This window comes from Girardinichthys multiradiatus, chromosome 3 (genome assembly GCF_021462225.1).
Source record: "Girardinichthys multiradiatus isolate DD_20200921_A chromosome 3, DD_fGirMul_XY1, whole genome shotgun sequence".
Taxonomy (NCBI): Eukaryota; Metazoa; Chordata; class Actinopteri; order Cyprinodontiformes; family Goodeidae; genus Girardinichthys; species Girardinichthys multiradiatus.
The window spans coordinates 5,210,945-5,231,350 of record NC_061796.1 but is presented as its reverse complement, the minus strand read 5'-3'; the positions used below and the strand labels follow the sequence as shown (position 1 = coordinate 5,231,350).

At 39.5% G+C, this 20,406-nt stretch overlaps 1 protein-coding gene across 1 annotated transcript in view; it reads right to left on the bottom strand.

The window, feature by feature from the left end:
* Positions 1–15,153, bottom strand: part of si:dkey-262k9.2 — a 36,724-nt gene extending 21,571 nt beyond the window's left edge. The window contains exon 1 of the mRNA XM_047360635.1: positions 15,133–15,153. Within this exon, the coding sequence (XP_047216591.1) occupies positions 15,133–15,138 (6 nt within the window). The 5' untranslated portion in view covers positions 15,139–15,153. The remainder of the gene's footprint in view (positions 1–15,132) is intronic.
* Positions 15,154–20,406: the final 5,253 nt, after the last annotated feature.

Sequence of the window (20,406 nt, the reverse complement as noted above, 5' to 3'; positions counted from 1 at the left end):
GACTCCTGAGGCGGCTGACGGGTACCGTGAGGCCAAGCATGCTGCGGCCCGGGCTGTGGCAGAGGCAAAAACTCGGGCCTGGGAAGAGTTCGGTGAGGCCATGGAGAAGGACTACCGGTTGGCCTCGAAGCGATTCTGGCAAACCGTCCGGCGCCTCAGGAGGGGGAAGCAGTGCTTCGCCAACACTGTTTATAGTGGGGGCGGGAGACTGCTGACCTCGACTGAGGACATTATCGGGCGGTGGAAGGAGTACTTCGAGGATCTCCTCAATCCTGCCATCACGCATTCCGTGGTGGAAACAGAGGCTGGGGACTCGGGGTTGGACTCTTTCATCACCCAGGCTGAAGTCACCGAGATGGTTAAAAAGCTCCGCGGTGGCAAGGCTTCGGGGGTGGATGAGATCCGCCCTGAGTACCTCAAGTCTCTGGATGTTGTAGGGCTGTCATGGTTGACACGCCTCTTCAACATTGCGTGGCGGTCGGGGACAGTGCCTCTGGACTGGCAGACGGGGGTGGTGGTCCCCTTTATAAGAAGGGGGACCGGAGGGTGTGTTCCAACTACAGGGGGATCACACTCCTCAGCCTCCCTGGTAAGGCCTACGCCAGGGTATTGGAGAGGAGAGTCCGACCGATAGTCGAACCTCAGCTTCAGGAGGAACAGTGTGGTTTTCGTCCCAGCCGTGGAACACTGGACCAGCTCTATACCCTCTACAGGGTGCTCGAGGGTTCATGGGAGTTTGCCCAACCGGTTCACATGTGTTTTGTGGACCTGGAGAAGGCATTCGACTGTGTCCCTCGTGATGCCCTGTGGGGGGTGCTCCAGGAGTATGGAATTGGGGGCCCTTTATTAGGGGCCATCCGGTCCCTGTACGAGCGGAGCAGGAGTTTGGTCCGCATTGCCGGCACTAAGTCGGACCTGTTCCCAGTGCATGTTGGACTCCGGCAGGGCTGCCCTTTGTCGCCGGTCCTGTTCATAACTTTTATGGACAGGATTTCTAGACGCAGCCAAGGGCCGGAGGGGGTCTGGTTTGGGGACCAGTGGATTTCGTCTCTTCTTTTTGCGGATGACGTGGTCCTGCTGGCCCCCTCTAGCCAAGACCTACAGCATGCGCTGTGGTGGTTCGCAGCCGAGTGTGAAGCGGCTGGGATGAGGATCAGCTCCTCCAAGTCCGAGGCCATGGTACTCGACCGGAAAAGGGTGGCTTGTCCTCTTCAGGTTGGAGGGGAGTTCCTGCCTCAAGTGGAGGAGTTTAAGTATCTCGGGGTCTTGTTCACGAGTGAGGGAAGAATGGAGCGGGAGATCGACAGACGGATCGGTGCAGCTGCCACAGTAATGGGGGCGCTGTGCCGGTCCATTGTGGTGAAGAGAGAGCTGAGCCGAAAAGCAAAGCTCTCAATTTACTGGTCGGTCTACGTTCCTACCCTCACCTATGGCCATGAACTTTGAGTCATGACCGAAAGAACGAGATCCCGGATACAAGCGGCTGAAATGAGCTTCCTCCGTAGGGTGGCCGGGCACTCCCTCAGAGATAGGGTGAGGAGCTCGGCCATCCGGGAGGGGCTCGGAGTAGAGCCGCTGCTCCTCCACATTGAGAGGAGCCAGTTGAGGTGGCTCGGGCATCTATTCCGGATGCCTCCTGGACGCCTTCCTCGGGAGGTGTTCCAGGCACGTCCCACCGGGAGGAGGCCCAGGGGACGGCCCAGGACACGCTGGAGGGACTAAAGTTCCTTCTCAAAATATTAGCATATTGTGATGAAGTTCATTATTTTCCATAATGTCATGATGAAAATTTAACATTCATGTATTTTAGATTCATTGCACACTAACTGAAATATTTCAAGTCTTTTATTGTCTTAATACGGATGATTTTGGCATACAGCTCATGAAAACCCAAAATTTCTATCTCACAAAATTAGCATATTTCATCCGACCAATAAAAGAAAAGTGTTTTTAATACAAAAAACGTCAACCTTCAAATAATCATGTACAGTTATGCACTCAATACTTGGTCGGGAATCCTTTTGCAGAAATTACTGCTTCAATGCGGCGTGGCATTGAGGCAATCAGCCTGTGGCACTGCTGAGGTCTTATGGAGGCCCAGGATGCTTCGATAGTGGCCTTTAGCTCATCCAGAGTGTTGGGTCTTGAGTCTCTCAACGTTCTCTTCACAATATCCCACAGATTCTCTATGGGGTTCAGGTCAGGAGAGTTGGCAGGCCAATTGAGCACAGTGATACCATGGTCAGTAAACCATTTACCAGTGGTTTTGGCACTGTGAGCAGGTGCCAGGTCGTGCTGAAAAATGAAATCTTCATCTCCATAAAGCTTTTCAGCAGATGGAAGCATGAAATGCTCCAAAATCTCCTGATAGCTAGCTGCATTGACCCTGCCCTTGATAAAACACAGTGGACCAACACCAGCAGCTGACACGACACCCCAGACCATCACTGACTGTGGGTACTTGACACTGGACTTCTGGCATTTTGGCATTTCCTTCTCCCCAGTCTTCCTCCAGACTCTGGCACCTTGATTTCCGAATGACATGCAGAATTTGCTTTCATCCGAAAAAAGTACTTTGGACCACTGAGCAACAGTCCAGTGCTGCTTCTCTGTAGCCCAGGTCTGGGGAATGCGGCACCTGTAGCCCATTTCCTGCACACACCTGTGCACGGTGGCTCTGGATGTTTCTACTCCAGACTCAGTCCACTGCTTCCGCAGGTCCCCCAAGGTCTGGAATCGGCCCTTCTCCACAATCTTCCTCAGGGTCTGGTCACCTCTTCTCGTTGTGCAGCGTTTTCTGCCACACTTTTTCCTTCCCACAGACTTCCCACTGAGGTGCCTTGATACAGCACTCTGGGAACAGCCTATTCGTTCAGAAATTTCTTCCTGTGTCTTACCCTCTTGCTTGAGGGTGTCAATAGTGGCCTTCTGGACAGCAGTCAGGTCGGCAGTCTTACCCATGATTGGGGTTTTGAGTGATGAACCAGGATGGGAGTTTTAAAGGCCCCAGGAATCTTTTGCTGGTGTTTAGAGTTAACTCGTTGATTCAGATGATTAGGTTCATAGCTCGTTTAGAGACCCTTTTAATGATATGCTAATTTTGTGAGACAGGAATTTTGGGTTTTCATGAGCTGTATGCCAAAATCATCCGTATTAAGACAATAAAAGACCTGAAATATTTCAGTTAGTGTGCAATGAATCTAAAATATATGAATGTTAAATTTTCATCATGACATTATGGAAAATAATGAACTTTATCACAATATGCTAATATTTTGAGAAGGACCTGTATGTCTCTCGGCTGGCCTGGGAACGCCTTGGGCTCCCCCTGGAGGAGCTGGAGGAGGTGTCTGGAGAGAGGGACGTCTGGGCGTCTCTGCTGAGTCTGCTGCCCCGCGACCCGGTCCTGGATAAGCGGAAGACGACGAACGAACGAACCGTACAGCAGTTCATTAGGCAATAAAGAAAAATATCCCCTAAATTGGATTTTCTTAGATTAAGTAAAACTTATAAAACTGAGAAAAAAATGTTCCATCTTCTTTCTTTTACAGGGTTAGGGTTAGGGTTAGGGTTCCCAATCAAAGAGTCTTTTACTGCAGAAAACATCTGTACTCTTTAAAAAAGTCTGCCAATCACAAGGAAACAGTTAACTTTACCTAATTTAAAGCTTTTCAAGCCTTAAATGTCTCTATTCTGTCACAGATTAATTTAGCCACAGCAAATTTGAACAGTCTCTACTGTTTTCACAGTGCAGACAGGAATTCTGGACTTGAGTTAAAAATAAATTCCCTGATTCTACCTCACAGCCAAAAGGGAATTTGCCACTTGGTAACAACGTGCACCGGTTGTTAAACTACATTAGTACATGGAAATAATCAATACAATAATCAATCTACCCGTCTATGAAAATGCTGTCTGAAAGATTAATTATTTCCACCTGCAATGAGTGATCTTATTCACAATTTTAAAATAGCAATGATACATTTCTTATAATTAACACAAAATTAAATAGTACAGTTATTATTTGTTAAATTATGAATCAGATATTAAATGTATTATTAATCACATCAAAAAGCTATTGGTTCTGTTTCAGTTTGTTGGATGTGGTGAATGAGGTGGTTCCTCACTTTGGATTGGAACCGGTTTGGATGAGAAGAATAAAATGCTCTGAAAGAGGGTCACAAAGTAAGGTGCGGAGGACAAACAAGATAAAACGTCATACAAACATTAGACGAATGTAACAAAGAGTATGATGCAAACAAAAACTGCATCCAACTCTCAATAGGATCATCACGCCTTGGTTCTGAATTGGCCAAGGTGCGCTGTTAAAAGGTGGATTCAACATTTTTTTTCCTACCACAAACTTTAGATAAAAAAAGGGCTCCTGAATGTAAACAATCCATCACTGTAGATAAAATTCTATTACAAGGCTCAAGCTGTTTAAAGTTCAATGTTTGTAATCATAATATTGAAAAAAAAGGCATTTTCATTTTCAGAGTGTAACACATTAATCACTATTAAAGCAGCTGATCTTTGATTATTTAAAAAGCTTTCTAAATTTGCAAAATAAGATTATTTATTTATGACGTACTTTGACACATAATGACAGACTCTTCGAGCATAACATTTAAGGGTCAAAAAAACTTTCCTGTCTTGAAGATTCAGAACCTTCCCAGTGTGATATAAGAGGTTGCTTTGGCTAAAACCAATCAAAAATAAAAGTATTTGGAAGGGCCTTGAAGGTTTTGCTGTATAGCATGAGGCTGGTATTACCATCTCTGGGTGCCGGTTTGCACAGTTTCTGTGAAAGTGCCAATTTGTGATATATCCATTTTCAAAAAACCCATCCATCACCAGGCCACAATGCAAACCATACCTGAAATGCTACAATATTCCTCTGATTGATCAGAATATTGATGTTTTGTTTTTGTTTGTTTTTTATCATGCTTTTATAGGAAAATTAATCTCTAGAAGAAACTCATTCATGATTGTGTTAACCGTTCTGTTGGGGGAGTGGGAGAATCTTGATCCTTGACTTAATACCAAGGTATTTGGTCAGTCATGTAGTCAACCTACACTATATGGCTAAAAAGTATTGGGTAACCCATCCAAATCATTGAATCCAGTTGTTCCTACCACTTTCAGATGTAGTGGTGTAAAGCATGTTGCCACTAGACTAGACCAGTGGAGAACTATACTCTTGTGAAACAAATCACGCTCCCCTGTCTGACAATCCACTGAATGAGTCAGGCTTTGCTAGGAGAACGTTAGATTTATGACTGACTTGTGCCAAGACTAATGTTTGCTGGGGGGTAGGATCATTGTCTTTGGTTGTTTTTCAAGGGTTGAGTTTGGCCATTTAGTTCCTTTCAAAGGAACTCCTAATGCCGAAGCATCCAAAATGCTTGGATAGTTGAATACTGCAGAATCTGTGGTAAAAGTTTAGGGATAGACCCTCCACATGCAAATAGACTGCACACCAGGGCACAAAGCAAGATTAATTAAAATATAAATATGTGATTTTGGTGTGGAGGAGCTTGACTGGCCTGCACAGAGCTCTGAACTCAACTTGATAGAACATCTTGGAGATAAATTAAAGTGCAGATCCAATCCTTGTCCAACATCATTGCCTTCACAAATGCCCTCCTGGAAAAATATGCAGATATTTCTATAAACTAACTTCCAGTAATAAAACAAAATTTGTGAAAAGCTGTTACTTATGTTTCTTTCAAGCCAAAAAAGTATTTTATCTGACTGACTTTTTTTAGCTCTAGATTGTTTTCAGATTCACTGTTTTACAGTATTTCACATATGCTTTGATGCTATCCAATGCATTGAGTTAGGACAGATTTCCATAGAGAGCAGTGTCATTGTCATATTTAAACTGCTGTCTTAACTTCTCAAATGCAAAATCTTCTCGTTTTCATGGGGAGGTGCTCAAACTTCCAAGCCAATATATGTATGGATATTCTATACAGATTAGTAATAAGATGGTCTTGGCTCACAATGGGTCTTGTACATGTCCCACTTGGGTTTAATATTTACAACCTATACTATACCAACAAAACTAAAGTGGCACCATATTTAGATGTTAGCCAGATCTTAAGGTATTAAGAAAACCTGTTCAATTTGCACAACGCTTGAAGGATTGGTTCCATAGGCAATTAACAAGGGTCAGTTATTTAGTGTACAGCCAGTCCTCTCAGGGGCCCGTTTTTTTAACCCATCTCCTACCCATATGGGCTTCAGATGTAAATTTTTTCTGGAATTATCCACAAGATATTGCCAGCCCCTCTGTGTTTAAAGAAATGTGAGCTATAGTGAAGAAATGGAGGGATTCCAATGTTTTTGTATCTTTACTCATAGTGTATACACAGATGTAGATTTTCCAGTGTAATTGTTTGACAGACTTCTTTTCATTTCAGCTTTCCGAATGATGACCTCTTGTGCTCAAGTTACAAATATGACAGCTGCTTTTCATGCTGAAATGCAAAGAAGGCTGGATTTGCCTTCCTTCTTTTCAACAGTGCTGGTGTGTGTGAGCCAAGCTCTGCATGGTTGCATTTGCATTGGTGTTCACTGTGAAATTCATGAGAGCTTCTGTTCTAATGAGCACTGTCAGCTGTACAGTGTGAGTGGGACACAACAGGGTGCAATTGTACCCACTCCAGGTGTCCAAATGGAACAAAATATGCCAGACAAAATGGCTGGAGGGCATCCCAGTACATTACAAGAAAGGATGGTAGAAATTTTCCAGACGTTTTTACAAGAATGATATCAGGAGCTGTTGCAGAGTTTACTGTGGCTTGACTGTTACTTAAATTATTTAAATTCATAGATCTCTGAGTTATTTCTGCCCAGCTTCCTTTCCGCCTATGTGACCCTTTCTGTTACAGAGAGTTTGCCGTCACTCATAGTTGGCCTAATTTGACAGAAATGCACATTTCTGTCTCTGACTGGAAAAATTGTGCATGTTGTGCAGAGTTAGCAGATTTAGCCGTTATTGCTGATTCAGCCGATAGAAAACAACTTAAATGATATATTAAAAGTCATATTTTTACCCTCTGGAAACAATAGTAAATTACTTCCTCCTTTACTTAATCATTCAGTTATTTCGAGAGTTTTCCCAATTGTAAAGTATTTTAACTTCACTCAACATGTTAAACAGCAAACGCACAAACAGGGACATTTTGGACATTTTGGACTTGATCATCACTAAGGGTGTAAACATTTCCAAGGTGTCTGTAAGTGATGTTGCCCTATCTAACCACTTTTCTGTTATTTTTGAAAGCATCATCTGCTATGACTCAGTTTGCCAAAGAGACATGATAAGAAAACGCATCTTTAAAGACAGTGCTGCTGAAACCTTTAACCAGATTTACTCTTCTACCTCCACTTTGCCCTGTAACACTGTAGATGAGTTGGTAGATAACTTTCATTCTAAAATCTCGGACATCATTGGTTCAATTGCTCCAATTAAAGTGAAAGTCGTTTCTGGGAAGAAAATGTCGACATGGAGAAGTGCTCCACCAGTCAGAAGTGAAAAAAATGAGTGTCGAAAAGCTGAACGCAGGTGGTGAAAGACTGGACTCCAGGTTCACTATATTATCTATAAAGAGAGACTATACAGATATAACCTACAACTGAAAAATGCAAGGGAATCTTTCATTTCTGAGATCATCAGCAAAAACATTAACAATGCTCATGCATTATTTGCCACGGTAGGCAGGCTAACAAACCCTCCTGTAACTGTAGCATCTGAACTCCACTCTACAAGGGCCTGCAATGAATTTGCTAAATTCTTTACTGAAAAAACCCAAAAGATCAGAGGGGCAGTCAGCACATCCACATCAACTCCAGTACCAATATTGTCTCCAACTAGAACTGATTTTGACAAAATTTCCCAATTTCACCAAATAAACTGCAAAATCTTAGAAGAAATCGTACAGCAACTAAGCTCTTCTTCCTGCCGTCTCGATGTTTTGCCCACAGCTTTCCTTAAGAAAGCTTTGCCTGTCATAACATCTGATTTAACACAAATAATAAACACATCCCTTTTGTCAGGTTTTTTCCCCCAGGCCCTAAAAACAGCAATTATCAAACATCTATTGAAAAAGAGCAACTTGGACAAGCTGCTACTACAGAACTGCAGGCCTATATCAAACCTCCCCTTCATCAGTAAGATTATTGAAAAAGCTGTGTTTCAGCAGTTAAATAACTTCCTAACAACAACCAACCGCTTCGATGTTTTCCAGTCAGGCTTCCTGCTCACCACAGTACAGAGACGGCTCTTGTCAAGGTGTTCAATGACATCCGTATAAAAGCAGACTGTGGAAGAACCACAGTGCTGGTATTATTGGACCTTAGTGCAGCATTCAACACTGTTGATCACTCCATTTTATTAGAGCGCCTGGAAAACTGGGTCGGCCTTTCTGGTACAGCACTCAACTGGTTTAAATCCTACCTGAAGGACAGGGACTTTTTTATGTCAGTAGGTAACTTTACATCAGAGACCACAAAAATCACATGGATCCCCAAGGATCCATCTTAGGGCCCCTCCTATTCAATATCTACATGCTCCCCCTAACTCAGATTTTAATAAACAACAATGTAAGTTATCATAACTATACAGACGACACACAGCTATACGTTACGATGTCACCAGGTGACTATGAACCCATTAAAGCGCTGGGTAAATGCTTGGAAGAAATCAATGCATGGATGGGCCTAAATTTTCTTCAGCTGAATCAAAACAAAACTGAAGTAATAATCTTTGGACCAAAGGAAGAGCGTTTAAAAGTTAGCACACAGCTTCAGTTAATACAGCTAGAAACCACCAGTCAGGCTCAAAACCTGGGTGTAGTGATGGACTCAGACCTGAACCTTCAGAGGCACATAAAGGTAGTAACAAGGTCGGCCTTCTATCACCTAAAGAACATCTCTAGGATTAAAGGACTAATGTCTCAGCAGGACCTTGAAAAACTAATTCATGCATTCATCTTTAGTAGAATTGATTACTGCAACGGTGTCTTCACAGGTCTGCCTAAAAAGTGGATCAGACAGCTGCAGTTGATCCAGAACGCTGCTGCCCGCGTCCTCACTAGAACTAAGAAAGTGGAGCACATCAGCCCGGTTCTAAAGTCCCTACACAGGCTCCCTGTAGCTCAGAGAATAGACTTTAAAATAATTCCGTTAGTCTATAAATCACTGAATGGCTTAGCACCAAAATACATTACAGACTTGTTGTCAGTGTATCAACCAGCCAGACCTCTCAGGTCTTCTCGTTCAAATCTACTCTGCATACCCAAAACCAGAACCAAACATGGAGAAGCAGCTTTTAGTTCTTATGCTCCACAAATCTGGAATAAACTGCCAGAAAACTGTAAAAGCTCCAAAACCCTAAGTTGCTTTAAATCAAGATTAAAAACGTATTTGTTTAGAGTGGCCTTTGACTGTGCCATCTAGGCATGATTAGTTGCGTTTTCAGTCTAATTTTCCTTTCATTTTCTTGTCCATCATTCTATTCTCTTTATTTTATTTTACTTTTTTTAATTACCTCTGTTGTTTGATTTTATCATTTGATTTGTTTTTCTATGTCTGTATCTGTGTTTATTTGCTTTGTGATTGTATTGTAATTGTATGTACAGTGCTTTGAGTGTCTTGTTGCTGAAAAGCGCTATATAAATAAACTGACCTTACCATACCTTACTTGGTATTTTTCAACTATAACCAATCTGCCATTTTTTTACATGAGTGGCAAAGAAGAAAGCTACTGTTAAAAAAGTCAAATGAAATCCTATCCGCATTTTGGTGCAAGCCTCGTGGCACACAACAAGCATGTGAAAGAACATGCTCTGATCAGCTGAGAACAAAATTCATGCAAATGTAACTTGATGTGTGGCAAACTCTGCACATATTGCTGAGTATACCATCCTCTCGGTAAAATATGGTGGTGTCAGCATCACCTCACTGCATCTGTGGGGATGCTTTGTTGAACAGAGACAATGAGGCTGGTCTGAGTTGATGGGAAGTAGGATGGAGCTTATTGCAAGGCAATCCTGGAAGACAACCTGTTAAAAATGCTAAAGACTTGAGTTTGTGGATGAGATTCATCTTTCAGCAGGACAATGGCCTGAGACATGCAGCTAATGGAATATTTCAGATCAAAGCATTCATGTGTTAAAATGTCCCATTCAAAGTACAGTCTTTAATCTAACTAATCTCTGGCTAGAAATGAACATTTGTTTTTTAGGCACTAGTTAACCTTATTTTTAAATGGTATGTTTACAGGAAATAGGGTGGAGAGAGCAGGGGAAGGGAATGCAGTAAACATCAACAGGCTAGGATTCAATCCCGCAACAGCCTGTGTTGAGGACTAAGGCTTCCCTATATGGGTCCCGTGCTTAACCCCTTGCTCCACCAGCACCACAAACTGAACAAAGTGAACATTTCTGTTCATAGATGGTCTCTATCCAATCTTACTGAATTTGACCTATTTTGCAAAGAAGACAGGGCAAATATTTCAGTCTTTAGATGTGCAAAGCTGGAAGAAGTGCAAAAACATACAGCTGTAATGATAACAAACACATTAATTCAGGTGGACTGAATACAAATGCATAGCATATGTGTCAACCTCTTTTTTTTTTTTAAGTCTGGACCTCGTAGAACATCTTGATTCTACTTCACAATTATGCATTAGTTGATGTTGGCCTACCTGATGCAATCATAGTAAAATATATTAAAATTTGGAGTTCCAACATGACAAAATGTAAAAAAACTTAAGGGATCTAAAAACTTTTGCAAGGCACCTTATCTCAAGCATATTCAAGCCCGCCTTAGGTCCAAATAATAACACAGCTGGTGTCAGGTCTGAGCAAAACAGGTGCCAATAAGATGACTCAGTAAAATCATTGCAAAACAAACACATGCGTCGCTTGTACCTGGGACGAATGATTAATCAAGTCCTCTGCATTTGTGTAACCATACACTACTTGTTTGCTCAGTGTTTTAGTAAAACGATTGTGTAACACACGCACACACTGACTCACTGCTGGCGATAGACTGGGGCGATATCGTGTGATGAGGGATGATATGAACAACAGAACTGCCTACAGATCCCTCAGTGCGCTCTGAGCCTCCCTGTTACCCTGAGGGAGAGAGCTACACCCTTAACGACACCTGTGGCTGTGAGAGGAAAAGTAAGCATTACAGGTTCTGCTCGATCAGGTGACGAATACATACATGATAACTGTTCCTGGATAAATGACCCCATTTATATGACAGCTTGTATTCTTTTTGCAGTTGTTAGGCGAGCTACCAAAGTTTTTTGATTTACTTCCTTTCGGTTTTACACAAAATGATTTTGCATGGCATGTCTTTGCATATTTGAAATCTGCCTGTTTTCCAAAGGGTTGTCATGATTATATTGCTTGTCTAACTCAGTCAATAAGGCATCTATTTCTTAGTCAAATTGTACTTGTTTAATGGACATGTCATAAAACAATGAAAGTATACGTATATATCAACCTATCTAATGTACTCGGGGCATTTCTTTATCTCTTCTAGGACCATTAACTGTTAGCATATAATTCAGAAGCCAAGTGCTATTGCCTGCAGGTTTCTCCTGAAATCTCATTTATCTCTAACCATTTAATGATTATTGTTTCCATCTCACTCAGTCACTTACAAGAATTATGAGATCCTTGTATCCATAGCCAGTTTTATTAAACCCAATGTTGGCTACACGGAAGTCTCTTTCCTCACTTTCATTGTGTTTTTCTAATAAGGAAACTGTACTTAGATTTTGAACAATTGCACCAGCAAGAATATAACATTCAGTTGGGGAATAGGGCATTTTGAACTGTGGTGTGGACAGGAAGCATCAATAAAACAAGAATTAATACAGTTTTATTTTCTCCATCATCAACACAGGGTCATAATTAGTCATATAGCTTTAAATATAAACATACACTCCCACAAATATTTTGATGAATGTCTTAACAAGTTACTGGTGACCTGTCCAGGGTGTACCCTGCCATTCGCCCTTAGAACACTGGAGAAAGGCAACATCTCCAATGTGACCCTGTACAAAAGAAGTGGGAATAGAAAATGGATGAATGGATTTCTCAGCAAGTGGCTCAGAAACTGCATGATTTTCATAGCCATGAAACGGCATTTTGCATCATTCTAGCTGGGTATTTGGGCACTCATAAAAGTCAGAGCTCATTTGAATTACTTGGTCATTTGAGTTCCCCTGCTTTTATGCATAGTCTGCAATTTTTTTAACAGGGTTGAGGCCAGGGCCTTTTCATTCCAAAACCAGTTTTGAGGTGTGTTTGGGATCATTGTCCTTCTGGAACACCCAACCATCACACTTTCAACTGTCTAGGTAAAAGGTGTCCAAAGTTAGGCTTTGGGCAATTGGTGGTCCTTGGAATGATTTTGTGTAGGTTGCTGATGAATATTTTATTTTTGTTCATTGTTTACTGTTGGAAAAATTTGTATAAGTTATCATTTCTTAGTTTAAACTATGTTTATGTTTGAAGTTCTACTCGAGTTAAGATGATTCCTGTGATTGGTTTTAGTGTGTAAAAGGGTTTGTGGAAAGTTAAGGAATGCGGTCTGGAGTGGATCACTCTCTGGATATGACATGCTCATACCATATATGGGAATGACTACATTTTAAGTTGAAATCTCTGTAAGAATTGGCTGAACCAATTCCCGCTTTTTGCTTGTTGGAATGTGAGTTGTAAGTAAAAGGTTGGTGCAAGGATTTTCTCTTTGTGAGAAGGAAGTCACTGTTTGGCAGAGGACTGTCTCACCCGTTTGCTTGAATATGGCTGCATTAGGTATTCTTAGACAAACATAAAGCCGCAACTATGTAGCTTAATTTTTCTTTTTGATATAGGTTTATTACATGATAAAATGCTAAACAGGAACAACTGGCCCCTGTTTTTGGTTTAAAACATTGAAATTGCTTCTGGGTACTCACATTACGCATCAGATACATGGAAACTCTAGGCAAAGTCATAAAACATTTTCTGAAAGAAATGCAAATAAACTTCTGAAAATAAATTGTTTCTCGTTTGACTCCACACTTGATTTTTGTTATTTTTCACACCGACATAACTAAACAAATTGATCATGTCTGCCCTGCTATGAGACGAACAAAAAGGACTGAATCGTACACAGAGAACAAAAGAAAACAGAAATTTGTCTGCATTATCCTTCTAAACATGCTAAATTGTCTCTGTTACCCCTAATACTAAAGAGAATGCTCTGCTAATGCTAAAACAGTACCCACCATTAGTTATGCTGTGTTTACTACACAACTCATTTAATTCATGCTGCGTCCTGCCGTACCATGTAGGTAATATTTGTTTTAGTGGTACGTGAAGGTACATGTGGGACTTAAAGGGGTTGCTAAATACCACTGCATTTGCAATTATTTCTTTGTTGTTGTTGAACCGCTAATCCCAGATGTAAAATCATCGTGCTGTTTGTCTGCTCGTTCGCTATTTTGTAAGTCCATGAACGCTTTTGCCGCCATTTTAGTAGTTCATCGCTCAATTCAAAATCAGTCGTGTTGATAGCTAGTTGACGCAACATTGAGGATCAGTTGTCCAAAAGGTTATTAATTCTAAAATAATATTTTGTTTTCCCTTCTGCTTTGAAATGTGAACTGGTTGTTTGAACACATACCATTTGCTCCTAACTAGTTTTAAAGCTTTTGGCCTCATTGCAATTTCTCAAAACAATCCTTTAACACACATATACATGCTGAACTGTTATATCACTGCTTTGATTAATTGCTTTCAGTTTTATTAATTTCTTTCCTTTTTTTTAGTTTATTAATTTTCCTTATGCTTTTTTACTTAGTAGCTAAATGTTACTAGCCTAGTTAAATAGTCTGTTGACTGAAGCATTTTAACTTGAGGCTGATGTATTCTCTTGATTAATTCTTGTATTTAGACAGAAGTTGTTTGTGTTTATTCTGTATATGGGTGTAGTGCTTGTTGTTTGAGAATGCCAGTGGCAAATTCACTCCTTCAACTATTCTTCTATAATACCAGACCTCACCAGGCAGGTATTCATGAAACAATAACTGACAGAGACTGAGAGCTGTTTGGCTATTATTTCCTGATTATCCGGTTGTGTCCCAATATGATCATAAAACTACTAACTTGCTTAATAATTGCCGTTTGCACAATTTAGTAGTCATTCATAGCCTAACCAAACCTATTGATGCACACAACATTTCATCACTGTTCTTTTGGATAAAACTTTCAGTGTGGATTATAATGGCATTACAGACTGATCTTCTTTCATGCTGAAGTGTTGCAGAAGTATTAACTTTGAACCTTTTTACATTTTGTCATTTTCTTGTATTTGTTTAACTTTACAGTTATGCAATATTTTGTGTTGGACTATCAGATAAAATCACAGTAAAATAAATACATTTTAATGGCTGTAACATAATAAAATGTGAAAAAAATAATAATTAAGAAAACTTTGCAGCACATGTGATCACAAAAAATAAGTTACTTCCAGCACTCGGGTATCCACCCAAGTCAGTATGTATGACCTGTGCTCTGCTAAAAAAAAACTTTAAAAACAGCCTTTCTGATTGGTGTTGGAGGTTAATGTTTGCCTAGCGAAAAGCCACAACTGTTATGATTTGGGATTGTTTGGTTTTTGGTTTCTGATTTTTCTTATGTTTTTCACAGTTAAGGTTTTGACTCGTTCTTTTGTTATTATTCTTCTTAGATTTTGAATCATGCTTCTGTTATTTTCCTGGTCATGCTTTAGTTTTGTCATCTTGTTCATGTTTTGTCAAGTTTGGTTTTGTTGGTATATTAGAGTCTCTGTTTTTGCCGCAGTCACGTTGTGTTCTCTGTCAATTACGTTTATTCGGTTCACCTGTCCAAGTTAATCTCTCTCCTTGCTCCACCTGATTTTCACGCCATATATACACACCTGTTCAGTTATTCGTCGCGGAAACATTTCTCATGTCTTGCTCTCATGCTCAAGTCTTGTTTTTTGATCATGCCATGCCTGTCTTGCCTGCCCGTTTGTTTTGTTCCTGCCTCCTGTAGTGAGTGAGTTTTTTGTTATTAAATCTTTTGCACTTACCGTCATGCTGCCTTCTGGTCTGCATTCTGGGGTCCTATATCTCACAAACCGTAACAACAACCTATTGGAGAAAGTCGAAGAAAAGTACTGTCTGCTGTAGGGAAGTTTATGTTACAATTGTTGTGCAACAATAGGTTTGGTTTGGCTATAAATAATTATTAACAAGTGCCAAAGGCAATTATTAACAGAGTTATTTTAACTCAAACTTGCCAAGTTGGGGCACTACATAATTATCAGGAAATAATAGCCAAACAGCTCCCAGTCTATGTCAGTTATTTTTTCATGAAAACCTGCTCGGTGAGGTGTGGTCTTATAAAACAATAGATAAAGGAATGAATTCACGCACTGGCATTCTCAAACAGCAAGTCCTTCACACATATACAGAATAAACACAAACAACTTCTCTTTAAAATGCAAGAATTTATTAACTAAATACTTCAAGATAAAATACTTTAAGTAACAAACTCCCGTTCAGTAAACATGTCATGGCTGTCTTTCTAAATAGACAGATTTAAATGAATTGCATTTATATAGCTTTTTCCCCAGTCTTTTCGTTGACACAGTGGACTCTAACTCTATATTAGCCACATTTAGACATTTACGCACTAGTTCATGCACCACTTCTTAAAATATATACTCTCACTGAGGCTGTGGAGGGTGCTTTACTTAACATACACACTCTTACTCACCATATCTGTGAAGTGGTTCAGCCATTTGCCTGAGGACACTTCAAAATGCAGAGAAGCCGATACTGAACCTTGTGACCTTCTGATTAGCAGACAATTCTCCTCCTTCTGAGCCACAGCTGGCCTGCAGGATTACTCTAAAATTCTGCTTGTCAAACACTCCTGGCAGACATCGTCAGACTTTGTCAAGTGTTTAACATTTAATTAATCTCAACAAATTTAACAATTTTAGGTTTTGTATGATAGAAAATACATCTCATGAAAACGTAGTAATACCTCTTGGACATGTTCACATTTGGAAAGAAAAGAATATCTGGCTTTTAAAACTTTTTACAAATAAAAATCTTTATTCTCTGTGATACACAAACACCAACCTGTGCACAGTTTTGAAGATATGAGACAAGGTTTTATTAATTTGTATCTGATTGAAAAGAGGCTGAATACAAAAAAAGAAAGATTTTCAAAATTATTTTGATAAAACAGGATTTTTATTGTTTTTGTTTTTTGTTTTTTTTTGTTTTTGTCAGAGCTAAAATAATTAAAGAAGTCCTAAAGGACCTTAAAGTATCCCAACCATTTTTTTATGACAACTGAACTTTAGGGCAGCCTATTTCTTTCCGTCGATGCTCCCTTTGGTGCTTTCAAAACTTGATGGTAGAGTAACTGTGTCTAAGAAAATCCATTGGTCATAAAGGCACACAAACCTCTTTATCGGCACTCATGGTGGGCATGTGTGACACAGTATAAAAATAAGCCATTTGGTGTAAAGAATGGCCTGAAGAGTCGTGAGACAGAATTGTGTCAAGTCACAGACATAGAGGAGGATAAAAACTGTTATACAGCTTTTAAAATGCAGGCTAAACTGAGACTCAGACAGATAAAAACAAAAGTAAAAAAGACAACGGTCATGTAATAATGATAAAGACTACCTTAAGCTTATCAATCAACTGTATAAATATTATGAATATATTTCAAAAGTCGTTTATCTTTTAAAATTCAATCTGAAGGATTTATACTCTGATTTAAACTGAATGACTTTTGCAGCTAGTCACTAATAGAATCAAGAGCTTAATTTGAAAGAAAGTATGTAGAAGAAAGAAAGTTGGAAGAAGCCAAGTGTTGGTAGACCTTTTAGCTCCAGCAAATTATCTAGATAGATAGATAGATAGATAGATAGATAGATAGATAGATAGATAGATAGATAGATAGATAGATAGATAGATAGATAGATAGATAGATAGATAGATAGATAGATAGATAGATAGATAGATAGATAGATAGATAGATAGATAGATAGATAGATAGATAGATAGATAGATAGATAGATAGATAGATAGATAGATAGATAGATAGATAGATAGATAGATAGATAGATAGATAGATAGATAGATAGATAGATAGATAGATAGATAGATAGATAGATAGATAGATAGATAGATAGATAGATAGATAGATAGATAGATAGATAGATAGATAGATAGATAGATAGATAGATAGATAGATAGATAGATAGATAGATAGATAGATAGATAGATAGATAGATAGATAGATAGATAGATAGATAGATAGATAGATAGATAGATAGATAGATAGATAGATAGATAGATAGATAGATAGATAGATAGATAGATAGATAGATAGATAGATAGATAGATAGATAGATAGATAGATAGATAGATAGATAGATAGATAGATAGATAGATAGATAGATAGATAGATAGATAGATAGATAGATAGATAGATAGATAGATAGATAGATAGATAGATAGATAGATAGATAGATAGATAGATAGATAGATAGATAGATAGATAGATATAGAACGAACAAGGCTTTCAGCAAACAACTTTTTTCATCCATGAACATATATTTTGCATAGACTCTCTTCTTTTTTCGGTTGATGATAAGACATTTGGAAAACTTAAAATAGTCTGATAACTTTCTTTCTTCCATTGAACAGTCCGCAGTTGCTTCTCCTATACAAATCTATTGTGTGTAGTGTCAGCAAATTTAGAAGCTTATGTGAGCAGTTTCACTCTGTAACGTTGATCATTCTCCCTCTCTCCTATCAGCGGTTTCCTGCCCACTGAATAGCCATTATGTGTCCTGTGGCACAGCCTGCCTTGCCACCTGTGAGGCTCCATTTCTTTCGGGTCCCCCCAAACCTCGCGGCCTGTGGAAAGATATGCCTTTGCAACCCCAGAGTTCATCCTGGATGGTGGCACCTGTGTCCCTTTGTCATAGTGTGACTGCACACACAATGTCAAATATAGGTGCAGTAAACATCCATCTGGGCTTATGAAGGATGCACTGTTGGTGACCCAAACACCCACTGGACACACTGTTATTGGATTTTTTTGTGGCTCTAAGAAATACTGCTGTGTGCTAATCCCACAGCAGACATGTATGCATGTATGTTTGCCGTCAGTATCATTATATATAAGTTTGACAAATGCAGCCTCCACATTTAACCCTGTTTAGGATGGATAAAAAGCAAAATTAAAGTAAATCCTACAAAAAATGCCTGCTTCAACAGCATTTACTTAACAGGGTTTGTTATGGTTGCTATTAAATGTGGTGCCTGTCCTGTAAATGTAAGGTTGGAAATATGGGAGATTATGCTACTGCATATCGTTCTTAAAAATACAAACAATAACATTTGACAAATTTTATTTTTTACGCAAATGGGGCCAAGAAATGTGGTTCATACATAAATGGTAGTTTTTCTATGGTTTTGTGAGACTAGTGGCCTTTATTTGCAGTATACTCAGACAGGAAAATGTGCAGAGAGGGAAGGGGGTAAGACATGCAGCAAAGGTTCCATGGCCAGGAACCGAACCCCGTTGAGGACTACTAGCCTATGTACGGGGGGGCTCACACTGTACCGGAACACCACATGTCATCTCAATAGTTTATTTTTTGACAGAACTCAACCCTAAGCTATTAAATATATTGCATAATGAAACAAAAGCCTAAAAGACAAAAAAAACTAATGGTACAATAAAATAATAAGAAGAAGAATATTTAAATTCATCATCACTAATCATCATAGCTAAGTAAATAAAATAAAAAATACAAGATGAATTTATCTTAGGCTTGCTTAACACCTTTACCAGACCAATAAAGGTGGAGGATGATAATGAGAGATTTACATGATTAACCCATGTAATGGACCAAGCAAGTAAGACGTGAAGACACAATTATACTTTTAAAGAAAGTTGGGTTTATATACCCCAAATTCAAAAGAAATCAATGTACCAAAATCAAATGATGTCACAGGCCCCTTAAAAGAGATCACATGAACTGTACAAAGTTTAGCTTTAACTGCAACTTAACAGAACTGTAAACTAACTGGTTAACATTAAAAAACACACCTACTCAACAAGGGAGAAAGAGGAATTTAAATATTGGCTGGGCAGACTATTTTGGCACAAAGGAACAAAATAGTGAGAAATTACTTAACAAAATAAACCAAACATCACTAACAGCTTGCTAATAGTTACTAATAAACAAACACTGTATAACAAGAAAACCATTTAACAAAGGTGAACATACAAAAGTTCACTAAATGTGTGTGTTACACATTAGCTTTAAATAGTTTCTGTGAAACTGTTCCGGTACTAAGCAGAGGCCTCTCCAAAAGCAATGCTAATTTAACTCATCATCTGTGTGCTAACCTGAAGTCTGCACCTACTGTTGACCTCAAACCATTAAGCAGAGAGAGGTCTCACAGTCAAGAGCATTTTTCACTGCTTTGAAAAAGTTGAAAGAGTGCCTTGGAAGAAGATATGCATTTGAGCCCCCAGTCTCCTTCTCTGACACAGCGGCTCGCTAAAAGATTTGGGGGGGTGGGGGTAATGGACCATTCAGACACTGTCATGGAAAGGTGGACTTTTCAAGCTTTTACACGAGCTGTGCCAGTGACCTGAATCTTTATGGTGGTCTCCAGCGTGCACTCTTTCACCCCCATGGCAGATTATTCAGCTGTCTTCTTACCCCAGCATGGCCCCACGTTATGCCTGGAGGAGTCCAGGATTCTGTTGAGATCATTAATGTGCTCCCCTGTTCTGCTGCGCGGGTGAATTAAATTAATATCCCTACAATTGTAGCTGTGCTATTTGGAGTTCTGCATCATTGCACACCAAATGAAATATGAAGCGACTGCAGATGCCTTTGCAAACTGATAACGTTCCATCATAGTGAGATTGTTGAAATTGATTACAAAAATGGGGAACTAGAGTGGATAGATGTGCATACAAATCAGACATTTGTCTGTATGTATTTAATGTAATGCTTATTTTTGTGTGTTTAGGACGGACTGAAAACTGCAGCATAAAACAAATGGTGTACTGGGACTCAGTATTGATGTTGTAACCTTTCAGGTCCAATTAGGCCACTAGATGGTACTAATGCATCACTGGTCAACCCTAACCTTTATAGTGTTTTACTGCCTTTCTGCCCCAGGTGACATGTATTTCTGCACAGTTGTCTGTGGCTTCAACAACAGATCAGCCTCTGTTCCCTTCTATTTTGGCTTAGACAATAAAACAGGAGATGTACCTCCAAGCATTTTGTGCACGGGTTCAAAAA